Here is a 13,272-nt window from a genome sequence, read left to right on the forward strand (position 1 = left end):
AAAACAGAGTGTGTAGAATTCTATATTTGATATTACTACATACATTAATTCTTCCAAATAGTCTGAACTCTCTCAAGCAAGCCTTTGTATAATTTGTTTAAGTTGTCTTCAGAAATGTTCTCCAGGCTTCTCGAAGGACATTCAACGCTAGTCTTTGGAGGCCTGCTGACTTTTCTTCCATTTGCTGTCAAGATCACACAGTGCCTGAATAATAGTGAGGCAAAAGCTTGCTTTTACTTTTACATCCCTACTGCCACTGGCTGAAATGCAGGCCCAAGCCATGACACGGCCTCCAATGTGTTTTACAGTTCAAATCAAAAATTTAACATTTGCATATTCTTGATTCCACATGACCTGCTGTCTTTCAAAATCTTGAAGATCACCTAAGAAAACAAGAACAACAAAGAAGACACCCTAGCCATTTAGTGAAGCAAAGTATAAAGAAACAAAGGGTGACTCGACACTTTTGCACAATACTGTACTTCTTGGTATTGGTATTGAAATGACTTAACCTAATAAGGACTGTTTACGAAGAGAAAGTTAGCTTTACTGGAAATTAACTTGAAGGATTGTAAAAATGCTTTTCAATATTTAAGCTTCAAGGCAAAAATGTACAATAAGCCCCCCCAAGAGTGTTGATTGCATGTTAGTGTGTTCCTATATGGTGATCTCAGATGAAAAAGGGGGAAAGAAAGCAACTAACCAACACACAGGGACATAGGATATAAAGTAAAACTTTATCATGACATACAAGTTAAAAGCCCTGAGAACCATATCTTTATATTAACTGATATGAACAAAACTGAATGTGTGAAAACCACTTTAGAAAAGTGCTCCTCATAAATACAATCAGCACAAACCAGTTTTTACAAGCATTCATGTTTTGTCCTATTTTTTGTTTGCTTTAATCAAAGAGAAAACTATAATATCAGTAATATCATTATTATCATGTCCATAATAATAATAACAGTACAAAAATATGCACAAACCCCACAGTTGAATTAATATACGGAGCATTGTACAAGCCAAAAACAACATAAAATTGATAAATGAGGTATTCAATAACCACTTGCATATGCACCTGTTTGTACACAGATCAGGTTAGTTTTTAAACAATTTAAAATTGAACTGACTCCAAAATCAAAAGGTTCCGCATACTTCCAACTTCACAGCTTCCTGAGTAACGAGACCTTGCCATAATGCAGTTATTGACAACAAAAAGAAAAAGAAAAGAGACACCAAATCCAAAGTAGCATTCTGTGAAGTGACCGCAGCTTCTATCAGCATTTATCCCTCAATGCAGCTTCAACATCGTATGCAACACTGAATGCAGCTCCCTGCCCTGAGGTAATGTGGTATGAAGAAGTGGAGGGGGGGCACACACACTCACTCACACTCCACACATGGATGCAGGTATACAGGCACAACACATTATACATAATGCACCTATCCATACAAGTGGCAAGTGACAGGAGCCTTGAAAGACAGTGACCAGAGTGGTTGCGGGGTTGAAGCAAACACTGAGGAAGAAAAGTGACCCTTTACTCAGTCTATGAGGAACCACCAAAAATGCCCTTCAACCTCGGAACAAACCGGAACTGTACGAGTATATAGCAGAAAAATGTGGATAAACCTTATCTACTTAAATATTTCTTAAAAGTCATTTTTCACCTCCTCATTCAGCATTAAAAAAAAAAAAAATTCACCAGTGGCGCCACCTGCAGTGCCTTTAATGTTATTACTTACTCAATATACTGCACCTGCTTGCACACACACACAAACACACTAATGTACAAAGGCAGTGAAGCTACATCATCAAACAGTCATTGCTTAGAATGAGCACAAGAAACAGAAAGAATGGACTTGGAAAACAGAAAATATTTTAGTGGCAGCCAAAATAATGCAGATTGTTACTAAAAGCAAGGTCCACCAGGAAAAGGGAAAAAACAAATAAATATCAAAACTCACTTGATAACACAAGAAACTGAGGGATAACTTGTGTCTAACGTGTGATTTTTAAAATAAAATAAAAAAAAAGGGGGGGCAGCAAAACGATTAAGCCGGAAGAGAAAAACTTTCATAGGGAAGCCTGCATGGACTGCATCTCACCAGCAACTAATTTTAAGGCAGCATCTATACTCCTCACCTTTTATAAAATACAGTTATGTGTCATACAAGGTTGCGAAGGCTATACTGACAGACTAACAGCGCAGTTCTCAAAGGTTCTTAAACCCTGACCTGCGATCTGCACTGCAAAACCTGACACATAATTGCTAAAATACAATCTAAGAAAAGCAACAAAGCTGCCCACCTCAGACCACACTAGGCGTAAAAAGGTCTAAACAGTTAAAATGCCTTACATTCAACACAAGTAAAGCTAGAAAATGTTGTTCTTTTGTGGGGTTTCAATGCTTTTAAAAAAATCTTTAAAGGGAGAAAAGCATCCTACAATAACATGTTCATCATAATCAAGCTGTGCCTGGGGTAAATTGATAAAAGAAAATGCGGGCTACTGTCCACATTGTCTGTGAGGGACTGCACAAACAGGTTAAACAAACTATTCAAATGCAACTGTTAATGAGGCCACTGTATCCGGCCTTCAGTTTTAAATAATGGAATCTGTTAAAAGGGTCGAATATGCCCACCTGTACAAGTCATGTAATTGGGTTTTCAGTCTTTACAGTTTTAAATGCACTTTCCACTAACTAATTGTGAAAAAAAACCTCACAGTCAGTTTGAAAGAGTCTGAAAGAGACACCTTTTGCAGTCCAACACAGACCTGCTTGCTGTGCATCAGCATCCTGTTAGCAGGATTGTACAAAGAGTTCATAAGGACTGACTGTGCTAGTCTTTGGTATGTAGCTGTGCAATAACCAGAGGATGGAGGTGTAAAAAAAAACAAACACTGGTCACATGATTGTTCAAATGCATATCATGATTTTGCCATTGTCACAAAAAAGATGCAATTTCAACATACACAGTCAAACTTAAGGTTGTTTTCTTACCCCTATGGAAACACCATTGGGTTTTTTTTTTGTTTTGTTTTTTTAAGAAAGAAAATTAACATGTCAATGAAAAAATAACTTGTCTGTTCCTCTCTGCTGAAAAAGCACCTCAGATATATCATTCTTCTCAGACAACCTGATGAACCTAAAAAAGGGGGAAAAAAAACAAAAAACAAAGAAGAAGCAAGCATGAAACACGTTCTACAAGTAAATACAGGAGAAATATATCAAGCCCATCCCACTTCTTTGTCCCCAAAAACCACCAGCAGTGTGACAGCACATCCATAACAGTTTCAGTTCACGTAGGATTCGGGGCGTCAAGTCTCGATGGCTTCGCAGCCTTTTGAGGTATGTAGTGTTACTCTCCTTTTCAGAGAGTCTGATGAGGTATTTTTGAAACAGTCACATAGGCTTGTGCATTCTTCACGTATTAATCCTCTTTTTTTGTGTCTTTTTAAACTGACAGTGATTCCTTGCAGTTGTCACATTGCTTTTCCTGAGAGAGACGCTGCCCCCCCTCCCCAAAGCAGAGAGGCCAATGTGTGGTCAGAGATGACGATGCCACCCAACTCGACATTCAGCTGGAGGAAGGATGCACACAAAAAAATAAAAATAGGGGAACAACAAACTCAAATCTGGTCTGCAGGAGCTAGGAATGCCTCAGTATTACCTCTCTGTACCGCTATGGGTGAAACACAAATCGCAAGCTCTAACGGGCCTGTTACTGTTAACCCAACTTTGTGCGCGCACGTGGAGCTGAAACTACTTAAACTTTAGCTTTGCAACCTTTCTAATGGACTTCTCAAGAGCTCAACTGAGGGCAGCTGAAAGGATGAAATGAGGTATTTAATCTGCTGATCTACAGTATCAGATCATCACCAGTTTGACGCCACAGCACGTTGAAGACACCTGAGCAGCCCCAGTTGGAGGCCCATCACTGTGAGGGGGGGTGCTCTGTACACAGGTTTCCACTGGTGACAGTTACCCAACTTCCCCTGATTGCAACTAGGTCAAAAAGAATATAAAAATAAAGTTGATTCAGGTTAAATATACTACAGCTCCTGAGGTAAAGACACCACTGCAGGTTATTTGATTTGAGGTATGTAAAAGGAGAAAAACTAAAAAAAAAAAAAAAAAAAAAAAACTAAAAAAAAAATCATTCTAAAACACAAAATCAAAAAAGACAACAAAATGGCAACAAACAAACAAAATGTTCTAAGATAAAACTTTTCAAGTTCGGTTGTGACTACACCTGTCAGTGGGTTTTGGCTGAGCTGATTGTGTTTAGCATGTCGATTAGGATTAACAAGTATATATATGTGATGTGTGTCTGTGCATGATGTGGTTGTAGTGTTGTGTTCCTATGTGTATGTGCGTGCATGTGTGTGTGTGTGTGTGTGTGTTAGATCAAAATAAAATGCATAGCAATTTATTTTGGATATATCATTAAATTTTCAGGCTCTGTGTTCATGATTGGACAGCCAAGACAGGTTGATGAGGTATTTGTTGTGCAACAGTTTCTTTTCGGTTTCTTATTGTACTGTATATTCATGCTGGGCCTCCTGCAGGAGCAGAGGCCTGGGGAGAAGGTACAAAGGGCAGCCTGAGTTAGGGTGACCCGGTGGGGGTCGGCTCAGCCGAGCCGGGACCCTTGGAGGAGGAGGAGGATGCGGGGCTGAGGCTCTGGGCCTGAGGTGCGGAAAAACCAAAGCTTGCGCTGGTTCCAGCAGGGGAGGCTGAAACAGCAGTAGCAGTAGCAGCAGACACAGATGGCCCCGGGGCCCCACCAGACTTCTGGGCGAACAGGGTTCCTAAAGAAAAAGGAGAAATGTCATTAGTTAAAAATGAACATTGATGCTTGAATCCTTCCAGAGGTTAAGCAAAATAAATTTACCTAATCCCACCCTCGTATCTACTCCAGTTAATTCCGGTGTACCCCAAGGCTCTGTCCTGGGTCCTTTACTTTTTATCATCTATCTCCTACCCCTAGGTAATATTTTTAGGAAGCATAACATCCAGTTTCACTGCTACGCAGATGACACCCAGCTCTACCTATCCTCCAAACCCACAGCTACTCTCCCACCCACATCCATTTCTGACTGTTTAAGTGAAATCAAGGTCTGGTTTACTCACAACTTTCTTAAACTTAATGGCAATAAAACAGAATTCATTTTAACAGGCACCAGATCAAAACTGACTACAGTTCCAACCAGTCTTTCGTTATCCATTGATAACTCTGTTGTCACACCCTCCCCTCAGGTTAAGAGTCTTTGTGTCATCCTCGATAGCACTCTGTCCTTCACAGCACATATAAATAATATCACTCGGTCTTCCTACTTTCATCTCCGTAATATTAACCGTCTTCGTTCCTCACTCACACCACACAGTACCGCCATACTTGTCAATGCTCTTGTCACATCTCGTCTGTAATTCTCTTCTCTATGGTTTACCTCATAAATCCCTCCATAAACTGCAGTTGGTTCAAAATACAGCTGCTCGTATTATTTCCAGAACTAGATCCACTGAACATATAACACCTGTTCTTAAACAGCTCCATTGGCTCCCAATTCACCTCCGTGTCAATTTCAAGATCCTGTTCCTCACTTTCAAAGCGCTTCATAACCTTACTTCCCCATATCTATCCGATCTTCTCCATACATACTCACCCCTTCGTACACTCCGCTCTTCTTCAGCTTCCCTTCTGTCAGTTCCACCTGCTCGCCTGACTACCATGGGACTCAGAGCCTTTAGTTGTTCTGCCCCGAGACTTTGGATGCACTTCCACTTGCTCTACGGACCACACACTGTCTCACCACTTTTAAATCACTACTCAAAACCCATCTGTTTAGAATTGCACCTGATCTGTCATATTGTTTATGTGTTACTGTAAGGTGACCTTGAGGGTCTGAAAGGCGCCTATAAATAAAATGTATTATTATTATTATTATTATTATACACACCTGAGTAGATTGTGCCATTGACCTCTACTGAGACAGTAATGCTGGAATTTCCATTGGTTGAGATACTCAGAGACATGTCTTGCTGCTTCTCTTCTGAAAAACATAAATAAGAGTGGAGAGATTATTTTTGTGTATTTTCTTTCTTGATAATTTCACCATTAATACATAATATGTATTTAGTCAGTTTCTTGACCCTTGACCCATGACAGTTTATGCTAAACTACACAACTAATGTGCATGATGACAGAATTATTTCCATGGTCAAGAAAAACAATTTAACAACATCTAACCAAGGGAAGAGCACTGTCAGCTATTCCTGAAATACATGAAATTATTCAAATAATTACAGAATAGAATGTATGCAGATTTCTGCAAACTCTTGCTGCAGCTTAAAACATATTAACTGATGGGCTTTGGTAAATCGGTTGCAGCTACATGCTCTGCAACGGAAAACACATTTGTTTTTGGCAGAAGAGTTAGCCTGGTAGGTTTGATGAGAACAAGAAACGAGCTCAGGTTTCCCCACAGAAAGAAAAAATTTAAGCAGTGAAAAGATGTTAACAATATCTTACACTTAAAGATTTTTTTCTGTTGGCTAATGCATGCTTTGCTACCAATCCCATGTACAGCAATAGGTTTGGGTCCATGATAGCAGCATGCTCTTTAGAGATATCCAGACTTTGGAGAATATTGGTGGATATTCACCACAAACATTCACCAAAGTTTACAGATGTCTCAAAACACACTAAAACTGTGATTCCATGATATGATACCTCTAACTTCAATAGAAAAACAAACACTGTATTTCATTTCCAGGGTTTTTTTAGACATAATCTCAACAAACTTCTCAACACTGACCTCTGGTAGGCATAGCAGGGGCTCCCAGACGCAGGTTCATAGGCATTTGGGAAGCCATGGCCAGTAGATTATGTTGGAAAGCCTGCTGCATCAGGCGCTGCTGCTCTTCTGCCAGGCGGGCCATCTTCCTCTCTGGCCCCTCTCCACCACCAGTCTCCAGCTTTTCTCTAAGCTGCTCCAGTGTGGCAGCCCTGGCCAAGCCAGCAACCTGCTGCTGACCCAGAGCCAGCGCCATGGAAGGTCTTGCAGCCATAATCGGTGGGGTCAGATCATCTGGAGGAAAAATGGAAGTTTAGTCTGAATAAGTCAAAAGGAGTGATTCGTGATTCTGTGTAACTTGAAAACTGAAATGCATGAATCTATCAAGGTGAATGTGAAAGGTTATCAGTCCTACCTAATGGGAGCTATAATAGTAAAGCCCACACCTTGATTGGACAAGTGGGTATATGTACTATCCATAGTACTATACTAAACCCAGTACTTAAGGGTTTTTTTTTCTACTATAGAAAAGCTGATATGAAGGACCTCAATGTTTTTGCTCAGCCAAATGATTCCAATTTTGTATTTAGGCAACATACATCAGAATGGATGGAAAAACAAAAGTGTGAGGTCTGTGTGTTGGCAAAACAAAACAAAACAAAAATATGTATATGGTTTCTTGCTCTCAGACAAAAGGTAAGCTGGCAACTGGAACTACAAATTTTAATGAAATGATCACAAATGATTATTATGTTTCAAGAAAGGCTTATGTGAGTGCTGTGTGAAAGAGCCTCAAATTCTGCAAGACACCAGAGTTTAGACAAGCCCCAAATGTATCTGTCAAGAAGATCCACAATTTCTAAGTGAAGTAGGGAGACATCTGGTTTTAGGTTACATGTATCATTTCCTTTTCTGGGGCAGTGAAGATAGTACGCAACATCTGAGTAACTGTTATACTGAAATGTCTCCTATTCACAGCCGAATTATAGTAACCCAATCACCCCTATCGGCATGCGTTTCACAGTGGCTACAAGCAGGCAGCATTACTTCACACAATGGGACACTTGAACTACAACATATACAGGTTACCCAGGACTGAACTTTTCTAAAGAGAGGCGCTGGTAACACAACACAAATACTCCGGTAACTTGGTGTTTCACCAGCAAAAACAAATATATACAACAGCCAGAAACTTGTAGGCCCTGACTACGCTTACTCCACAAATGGAGTTGTGTTGATAAATCATGTTTATTCTTTTTATGTGTGCAAGTTAAAGTTATCCACATAAGTTTGCATTATTTCTAAAACATGTTATTTTGTGAAGATTAAAGACTTTGGACTATAAGTACAGGGGTACTACAAGGGTTATTCTCTATAAAATAAAATAAAATAAAATAAAATAAAATAAAACAATCACAGGGAAACAACCTTAAAATAACACCACCACTTCCCAGAAACACAACCTCTAAAAAACCATGGAAAACTCAGTATAGGTTACGGTTATATTTTACTAGTATGTATATCTATCTCCAAAAAAGTTGCATTTTGTGTGAGAAATGTTTAGCTGAACAGCAGAAAAAACAGACTGAATGTCAGATTTTTGCAGAAGACAAGCAAAATTTGTGTCTGAAACTTTATGCTGGACTCCTTTACATTTTTTAACAAATGCATTTGGCTGTGTTTTGGTTCAGATTGTAATGAAAGCAGTATAAGTACACAAAAAGAGAAACAAAGAAGAAACTGCAAGCCTTCTACATGTCTCTAAAACGTTTTGATTAAACTGATCTTTAGCCATCTGATTTAATTTCTGTTGTTATAAATATTTTTTAACGCACTGATTTATAACAAAGTAGAACTGGTTTGTAGCTACATCCAATATATGAGTCAAAATCCTTTTTTTTTTAAATTAAAGCACAGATTCTGCTGGGGTTCACAACTGAGTCGCACACCAACAAAGTTAAAGTAACTTCAGAAAAGATAGCAGTGTAATGACAGTTATCAACCAGATCCCAACTATGTGGACTAAAGGCAAAGTTCACAAAGTGTCCCCAACTATGTTATTAAGCCGTAATAAAGGTGAGGGCCTCGATAGCCTGAGGCAGAATTGGTTCCACCCAGATAACTCCATACATATACAAAGACATGAACACTAAAAATGCACAAACACACAGGGACACACACGGAAGCAGACACTCACATTCACATGGATATTTGACAAAAACAGACCACAATGCTACGAAGTGTCAGGCACCATATGTAGGGAAAAGTCCTCATCAAATTACTAAAACCGGAGCCGTTCCTGTAGCTAATGTTTTATTTTATGGTTTATCAATTGTTTTCACAGGTGTAGTTTTTCAAAACTGCAACAGAGGGCAGCATTTCTCTACAATCTCTTTCAAGTTCTTAACAAGCAGCACCCAGCTATAGTAACCAGTATGAAGTTTCTGATATGAACATTTACTTAGTTCATTGTGGCCTTAATTGATCCAAAGGACCTTTAGACTAACACACAGTATATACATCTGAGAGCTGCCAGATAGGCAACAGAAAGTAAACCCCACTTCTATTTATTAACCAAAGGGCATAGATCAGATTCTGGTGTTTTCTTTAACCTCAAGCTTTCAAACACGTACCTTTCTTCAAAGAGGGTCCCGGTGAGGCCTGAAGGCCATTGATAGCTACTGAGGCCCCCGCTCCCAGACTGGAAAGGTGCATCTTTGGGGGTGAGAGGATGTGGGGAGCAGTGCTGGGAGAGGGAGAAAAGCGGAAGAGGCTGCTGCTGTAGGACGGACGGCGACCCTCACGTCGGTTACTATCGATGGCAGCCTGAAGCTCGCCTGGGGAGCTGAGGCCTTTCCTCTCACACTCATACGGGTACAGGTATTTCATGTACCTTAAGGAAAACGCAAAGCACAGTAACACGTGAGATCACGACAGAAAGATTTGCACAGAAAATATCAGAAATAATATTGTAATATTTGACTACATCAAAACATTACAGCTGAAACATAATATTAAATGAGAGAATCTGTTAGCATGTACAGCAGTGGCATCAGCACCCTTTTTTATGAATATGTAAGAAAAGAAAACATTTTTCTCCTTCTTCCAATATGAAACTGAATATGTCTCATTAATAGCCTGTCAATAGTCTAACATTTTGGTTCTTCAAAAACTGTCCAGTGCTATTTGACTTAAGGTGAACCTATTCTGGTAATTTACTCCTAGCTACTGTTGGGCTCTTCTACAGTAGGCTCCCACCATTTACAGTTTAAAATAGTCCTTATTTTCCAAAGCAATTTGTGTTAGTTCCATTTCCCTTAACTTCAAGATGACTTTTTTTTCCTCTGACTGGCTGCAAACAAATATTTGCACAGCAAATGGGCGGGGCTTCTCAGACCACAGTTAGAGATGAACACCTGAGATGAACCTATTAACAATTTTCTCACACAGAGAGCTAAGACTAGGCAAAAAAAATAATTACAAAGATTACTTGCACATATGCTAACACACTCTGACCATTTTTTTTAAGATGAGCATCCAGCACTCTATCAATGTGACAGAACATAAAAAAAGCACACATGGGGACATTTAAAACTGCAGTACATAGATTGGATTCTGCTTCAAGCAATACATGTGCACCGAGAGATGCACTGTTTATCCGAATGTGTATATAGCTCAGTGTATTTGTTCAGATAGTAGAGATAATTCTGTTTTATTTCACTGCGACTTTGTTTTTTTGTCTGTACTTTAGTTTAGAACAAAAAACAGACTGCTTTGAATAAAGACCTAACCTTTTATCTCCAGCAGTGCTGTCACAATGATTCTGTCAAATCCTTTGTGCACGTTCACACATTAAAAACCATTTGCAACTTTATTTCTCTAATATTTGATCCTTACAACAGACATTAGGTTGCATATTTATAAATCAAGCCACTTCAGTAAACTGAAAGTAACCTCCTTTCTTAAATGTATGAATTTATATAGAATTTACTGCTTTAAAGCTTTGCTCAAAACATGTTTGGTGCACTTTGCATGACATCACAGCAGCACTGCAAGTATGCAGAGTCACAGCTCTGCAATGTTTTCCATGCCATAAATGAGCACACTATACACATTATGCGTGCTTACTGCATAATGGTGGGATAGAAGTACCAAGGATCAATAAGAAGCACGAGCAGCAGCATCCATTAGACAGAGCTAGCCGACCAATGCTACACAACAGTCCAGCAACATTAAAAATACATCAAGGCTCATTAGGGATATGTACTGCTGGACAAGATAGAGGTGTTACCTCTGCTAAAGGGTTCCCATCCAGAGAGCGATATAGTTTTAGTCAGGGTTCGACATTATAAGCTGTCAATCAAACCCCACCTTAGTCACTGTGAACTCTGACCAAATTCACATCATTAAATCGATGGAAATCAATCATGTGTGATGTAATGCACTGAGGGGTTCGGGGTAAAGAGAAAAGTTTGGCCAGTGGAGAAAACTTGTGTGTGTGTATAAATACACAGGTATGGGTTCTAATGAATGACATTCATACTCATTCCAACACACAAATCCAAACACTCCTAACAACATGTCTACTTAGAAGCTGCAGCCAGAGCGGATCCTTGCATGTGCGTGCAGGAGGCGTGTTTCCGTATGTATACTAGGAAGTAAAACTAGCTGTCGCAACAATTCTCTAGACAGCTGGAATTATTAAAATAAAAGACATAGTGAGAAGGACAACTGGAAATGATGGCTGAAATGCTCCCGAAATGAACATATTTAGTGCCTGAAGAAGCTTTTGGCTTCCACACGGTGAGGAAAGCTGCTGAAATTCTTTAATCGGTTCCAGCACCTTTAATTAGTTAGCTTTGTGTCACAAATGCAAAGACCTACTGTGTCCGCAGAGTAAAAGCAGCACTGGTGATGGAGGTAGGCAGGTTGAGTCCCTTTGTGATTTCTCTCCAGATCTTCTTATTGATAACCTCGACGAGGCCTCCCTTTTCTGTCACCAGCTTGTACAGCATGTACAGATCTAGGACCTGCTTGGCCATGATTGGAATACGATTGACTGGGGTTCCTACGGAAGACAGGAAAAGAAAACAAATATGGCTCAGTTAATTATAAACAATGTCTTACAAAGGATGTCTTTGGTTCAAAGTGCATTTATGTCTCACATGGATAAAGTTTTTAATACTCAGACATTGAACCTTAACGCTGAGAATGGGCTCTTTCTGACCAAATACTGACACACAATGGAGTTCCCTCTAAAATGAAATACTTTTACCAATAGTCATCTTTACTTTGGAAAAAAAATCTAATAAAAAAATAAGGCGGGAGCAAGGTGGAACAATCCTAATCAGCCGTTTCAAGTTTTTTGTTTTTAATGCACTGAACAACCACTTTGACTGCCACGTCAATTCAAAGCAAGGCAGAGCAGCAACAATAACAGAAGCAGCAGAGAGAATCAACATACTGGCTGTGTTGCTATTTAAGCACAGTGCATGGCTAAAGTTAATGACCATAAACCTTTCCTCTGCTATGTTAAAAAAAAATGGCAGTTGTTTCCAGTTTAATTAATCACAGTGAGCCCAGCCAGCAGTTTTTCTTTTTCCAGGGCCACTCAGAAGTACTCGTGAACTCCCACGAGCACAACCCTTAGAGTGGTCTGTGGTTGGAACATGCAAAAAGGTGTAAATGTTAATACAATGGAAAAGGACCTGTGTTTAACACTCGAATTTCTGCTGAAATATCTTGACTTGTAGAGACACTAGAGGAGAAAGTCCTGAAGGAATATCTTAATAGCAAAGAGTCACACAAAGAGTCAAGCAAATGTGAGATAGGGGAATCATATGAGTCAATCATGTTGCTACATTGATGCAATTACACAGTTGAGTTCCATGACAGATAGAAATGTGTGTTGGCAGGCATATCTACTTTTTATTGTGGTAAAGTTTTAAAGTGTCCTCACCGTTTTTCTTTCTGGTAAGCAGATCGCAAATAAACATGTGAGCGTTTGTTCAGAGCTCTGGTAGGTTGAGTGAGGCTGATTAGGCCAGCAGTCTGGATTGAGCCAGAAATAAAAGCTGTATTGTGATGAAACACTGAGCATGTGTACTATAAATATAACCTGTGCGAAAACATGCTTAAGCTCATTGTGGGCCAACAACACTAAACTTTAAGCATTTTTATCAGCCTTACATACACATACAGTTTCTGAGTGACATTTGAAGTAAAAGTTATGACTCTTAATTAATTAAAACAGGCACTTTGTCTTGCCAACACAAATCGGCCTAGAGGCAAGAATGACTTTGATTTGAAGTTTTTTCAGTGAAAATTGGATTCTGCTTCAAAATATCAGTCAATGGTGAAGCGCCCAATATACTTTTGTGACCTCTACATATTGTTAAGGGTTGTTAGGATACTGGTTAGACATGGGTGGCAAGGGCTACTTCCTGTGAAATTTGCCTTGAAAACACATT

The 13,272-nt window shown here is 39.4% G+C and overlaps 1 protein-coding gene across 2 annotated transcripts in view; it reads right to left on the bottom strand.

Annotated features, from left to right (window-relative positions):
* Positions 1-4,377: 4,377 nt before the first annotated feature.
* Positions 4,378-13,272, bottom strand: part of LOC113026050 (AT-rich interactive domain-containing protein 3B) — a 54,578-nt gene continuing 45,683 nt past the window's right edge. For both annotated transcript variants that reach the window (XM_026174466.1, XM_026174459.1), the window contains exons 5-9: positions 11,687-11,870; positions 9,436-9,695; positions 6,824-7,096; positions 5,966-6,058; positions 4,378-4,816 (exon numbers count right to left, since the gene is read on the bottom strand). In XM_026174466.1, coding sequence (XP_026030251.1) covers positions 4,614-4,816; positions 5,966-6,058; positions 6,824-7,096; positions 9,436-9,695; positions 11,687-11,870 — 1,013 coding nt within the window. In that variant the 3' untranslated portion in view covers positions 4,378-4,613. The remainder of the gene's footprint in view (positions 4,817-5,965; positions 6,059-6,823; positions 7,097-9,435; positions 9,696-11,686; positions 11,871-13,272) is intronic.

This window comes from Astatotilapia calliptera, chromosome 1 (assembly GCF_900246225.1).
Source record: "Astatotilapia calliptera chromosome 1, fAstCal1.2, whole genome shotgun sequence".
In the NCBI taxonomy this organism is placed as follows: Eukaryota; Metazoa; Chordata; class Actinopteri; order Cichliformes; family Cichlidae; genus Astatotilapia; species Astatotilapia calliptera.